Raw genomic sequence first — 5,000 nt, 5'->3', positions numbered from 1 at the left:
ACAATAAAAAAGGTAATACCGGTATACAAAAGGTATACAGTATATATTTTCTAAACCGGTTGGTTATACATTATTAACAGCAACGATGCCCAAAATCGGGACACCATGATGGAAGTGGTTAACAACTCATCTATAGGCTACTCTTTCTTCAAAAATGTTACGCACATCCATATTATCACTGGTACAGGACCAAGACAAACACAAATCATTATAAAAAAGTTTAAAAATAAAAGTCCAAACAACTGGAGCTTAATGCTCCACCACATTTACCCTGAAAAACAATTACAAAATTACAACTACTCTTGACCTTGAACTACTGTATGTAATGCAGCTATTTGCTTTGCAAAATGCCTTCCAATTTCAACATGCGCGCACACACACACACACACACACACACACACACACACACACACACACACACACACACACACACACACACACACACACACACACACACACACACACACACACACACATTCTGTCGGGGTGTGTGGGGGGGGGGCGGAGGCACTGAATCAAATCAAACACTGGTTCTGGTGCAAAGCGAACCCAACAACCAAACACACCTGATGGAGCTTAACAGGCTTAGTGTTCATTGTAATGGGGTTCGTTTTAAATTGTCACCACATGGGCCCTTAGTAGCGTCCCAGTTCTTCTGAGGCAAACATTCAGCAACTATAGCCGATCCACAAGCTCCTAATGCGTCCCGACGCGGCACGTTGTGAGCTTGTAGATCGGCTATTTTTGTCGTTGTACAAGAAAGCAGATCAACAAGCAGCTATTTTCAAAAGATGTTTACTGTATATATTTGAAAACTTGAAATAAGACATTCTGCATAGTATTTTTCATACTTTAAGTACATTTTGAAGCCAGTACTTTTGCACTTTCACTCAAGTAAACATTGAATTGAATTGAATTCCAGACTTTTACTTTTGAGAAGAAAAAAGGTCCCACACACCGTCTTCACTTATAGAGCAGTTCAGAGTGACAACGTATCGCTCTAAACGACCTGCATCAGGTACCCCGGTCTTTTACTTGCAAGAGAGTATTTCTACATTGCAGTATTCATTGATACTTTTACTTAAGTCAAAAATGTTGAGTACTTTTTCCACCACTGGTTTTGGATCAACCACATTAGAGGCTGGAGGAATGCTGACCTTAGCAACTTTCAAACGCTCGGGCTTTCGTGAACCGTTAAAGCCTCCATTAAAGTAAAAACTGAAACGGGACAGGGACAAAATAGGCACCTTTAGCGGCAAAACGTCCCCCCCCTCAACAATAACAGTTAAAGACCTTAATGTAGCCGCTGACTCTGTCATTTGAGGGCCCTGCACTAGGAGTTAACACAGAGTGTGTGTGTGTGTGTGTGTGCGTCCTAAACAATATGTCATTTAGCGAGTGAACCCGCACAGGCGGCTCTGGGTGCAGTGCGGCCGTTAGTCGGTGTGTTATTTAGCAAGTAAATGGAGTACAGTAGAGGTGAGGTAAGTATAGGCTTTTGTGTCAGACAGTAATTGTTGTTTGGATACAGGCTCGGGGAGAGACAGGGTTTCTGGGGGGAAGCTTGCAGGGTAGCCTACTGTAGTAGCAGGTACTGTATACGCTCTGGTCCCAGTAAGGTTTGACAGATACAGATACAGTGGTGGAAAGTAACTAAGTACCTTTACTTAAAGCTGCTATAAGCAATAATATGTCAAAAGTTTAATTACCCTTTCTTTTTTTTTTCAGACAGCCAGCAATGGGTAAAATGCAGCTTTGTCATTGGTTGATTTGCCTGTCTACTTCCTGATTGGTTAGTCATTTCGACCAGGTTATTTTCAACCAATGACAAAGCTTCTAGGAAAATCTTTGAATGAAGATTGCGGCCCCTAGATGTGTGACGGAGACTACATATATTGGGAGAGTTTTACTCATTGCTGGCAGTCTGAATACCAATTTTGACATATTATTGCTAATAGCAGAGTATAATTTTGAGGTATTTGTACTTTACTTGAGTATTTCCAATTTCCAATACTTTAATACAGCACACAAGTTCAATAAAAGTTCTATGCCTTTGAATCTGTAAAAATCTATGTGGAAGGAGGTAAGAAGGTGGCAAACTTTAAAGAGGATAAATACTTAACTTTTACTCCACCTCTTTCTCCACTACAATTATTTTAAAACTTTAGTTACTTTGCAGATTTTGATTTCTACAAAACATACATTAACCACTTCGGCCCTATACATTTCAAACATTTGAAAATAGACAATCTACAAGGTCACAATGCTTTTTTTTTTCAAAAGATCTTTTTTTTTTCAGTTGTACTTTTACTCAAGTACATTTTGAATTAGTACAACTAAATAATTAGAGAACTTTTTTCCACCACTGTGTACATACATTACGTACAGTATACAGACAAGCATTGTGCGGATGGACGTTTCAGCATGGTGTTGGAGTTGGGAGGTTTCAGCATGGTGTTGGAGTTGGGAGGTGCATGCAAATTCGAGGGTAAAATATCGCCCAAAAAAGGTGTGAAGCTTGCTGTGGCCTCACTGGCCTGGTCAGCACAAGGGTTCAGTGAATATGGTGCATAAACGCACATGCACACGCCACACATACGTGTGGCGTACTAGGCTCCCTCCTTTTTTCCAAAGTACCGTGTGAGTGACGCAGAGAAAGTTCAGCCCAGAATAGGATTCAAGTGTTTTTTTTACTTTTTAATAGGAATGTTATTATCAATGGAAACTTTGTGTTTTGCCAATGATGAGAACACTAGATACGTTATTTACTTAAAGGCATTGTGTGTGTGTGTGTGTGTGTGTGTGTGTGTGTGTGTGTGTGTGTGTATGTGTATGTGTGTGTGTGTGTGTGTGTGTGTGTGTGTGTGCGCGCGACTAATCGCTTGCCATAGGATATTAATACCATTATTGTTAGATGACGGCTGTTGAAACACGCATAGCTAATAGCTAAAGTGATGGTTAACCATCTTCCTGTGTGTGTGTGTGTGTGTGTGCGTGCGTACGCACCAGGGGGGCAGTCAGACAGATATTTCGTGAAGCCACTAAGGAAATCGGGACTTCCTGAAAGTTCATATAATGGCCTGTTGTGGCGCTGTCATTGGGCCCAAAAAACCCATAGCTCCATAGAGGACCATGTATTTGGGCCCAACTTCACCTAGACTGTATTACCTTAATAAACATGGTCATGAATACTTTCTGCTTCCAGTCACTAGTTTAAAGTCTCATTTCTCATGTCATAATATTCTTTTTGGAAAATTATGGTCCCATTTATTACAAAAATTACCATAAAGTCGCGTATGTTCTGAGGGGCGTGGCTACCGTTACAGTCTATGAACGGGAGCCACCCCCCGTTCAGTCAAAATAAAAACCAACGAAGAGTAAGGGGGGAAGTCCCGCCTCGTTGTCTGGGCCAGCCAATGGCCAGCTGGGCCCAAACGGAGCCAGCTGGGCCCAAACGGATCTAGAAATATGGCGACTTACAGTGCAAGGAATTACAGGCTTCATTTTACATCCATGTTAGATCCGGGGAAAGCTTTGTCCATATTGTTTACAGTCTATGGTACGCACGCATGTGTATGTGTGGGGGAGGACAAATACAAGACATATTCCAGTTTCAGTCATAAATTAATTCTTTGAGGAAGATAAATATGTAACAAATGTATCAATGTGTCCTTGTTGACAGTTTACTGTAAGTTAAGCCATCTGGAAATCCTTCACATCGGCAGCAACAAAGTGCAACTACCGTTCTTAATGCATAACAGCTTTACCCAAATTTTCCTCAACTACGTTAACCCAAAATAAGATTGAGTCAATTTGAGTGAAAGTAAATTAAGCATTTACAGTGTGTGTGTGTGTGTGTGTATATGTGCACGTGTGTGTGAGTGAGTGAGTGAGTGAGTGAGTGAGTGAGTGAGTGAGTGAGTGAGTGAGTGAGTGAGTGAGTGAGTGAGTGAGTGAGTGAGTGAGTGAGTGAGTGAGTGAGTGAGTGAGTGAGTGAGTGAGTGAGAGAGAGAGAGAGAGAGAGAGAGAGAGAGAGAGAGAGAGAGAGAGAGAGAGAGAGAGGGTGGGGGGGGGGGGGGGGGGGGGGGGGGGGGGGGGGGGGTCTAAGCTAGAAGAGGAGGAAGCAGGGAAAACGTATAATTTGAGCGTAAGGCATGGTGTGACAACCCTAACTACACATTGTGGGTATTGACATGCTTTCTGTGGAGTGGGTTTGCGGTGAAATGACTATGTTCAGTAAAACACTGACAACACTATTAGTATTTCAACTGCTGCTAAAGCAACGGATTGGAGGGAAACGCCTCAAGATGGCTGCCCAGGAGTCCTCTCTGCTCATACTCTGGTGTCAGTGCTTCTCAAACGGGGCGTGTCTGATAAAAATTATATCAAATATCTAGGCCTAAATATTGAAAAACTGGGTTGCACACAGAGGCCAGAATAGACCCCAAACATGAAAGTGAATTTTGCCTTTGAGTTGAACTGAACTGAACTGGAAGAGATGTGGAGCCAAGATGGCGTCCAACTGACCACAGAAGGAGAAATCAGCTGCAGCACAGCCCAGGAGATCCTACTGTGTATATATAGAAGAGCCAAGATGGCGTCGCCACTTACCCTGCCACCTTTCTCTGGGTTGCACTTGCATCCGTTGCTGCAGTCCTGTCCGGCACATGGTTCATTAGGGTTTATGGTACCCTGAGAGAGGGAGACAGAGAGAGAGAGAGGATTGATTAAAACCAATACTTAATGCAATAATAGCTGTTGGACGGATATTAACTCAATTGATAGCGACTAGTGAGCGATCGTTTCACTGCAATGACATTTCGCTCCTCACATTTTGGGACGTTGGGATTTAGGTTGGGATTCAGAAATCATCATTCAGATGGAGCTCAGCGCGCTGCATACGCATGCATCTCACCACCATAATAATAATAATGAATTGCATTTTTCCAAGAGCTCAAAGCGCTTTACAATGGTTCATTCATTCATACATTGGGAGGTGA

The 5,000-nt window shown here is 42.4% G+C and overlaps 1 protein-coding gene across 3 annotated transcripts in view; it reads right to left on the bottom strand.

Moving 5' to 3' along the window:
• col4a6 (collagen, type IV, alpha 6) overlaps positions 1–5,000 on the bottom strand; it is a 164,748-nt gene that overhangs the window by 71,532 nt on the left and 88,216 nt on the right. For all 3 annotated transcript variants that reach the window (XM_083788985.1, XM_083788987.1, XM_083788986.1), the window contains exon 4: positions 4,612–4,692. In XM_083788985.1, the coding sequence (XP_083645111.1) occupies positions 4,612–4,692 (81 nt within the window). The remainder of the gene's footprint in view (positions 1–4,611; positions 4,693–5,000) is intronic.

Source organism: Protomyctophum parallelum (genome assembly GCF_964188405.1).
Source record: "Protomyctophum parallelum genome assembly, chromosome: 18".
In the NCBI taxonomy this organism is placed as follows: Eukaryota; Metazoa; Chordata; class Actinopteri; order Myctophiformes; family Myctophidae; genus Protomyctophum; species Protomyctophum parallelum.
This window is presented reverse-complemented; position numbering and strand designations above follow the sequence as displayed.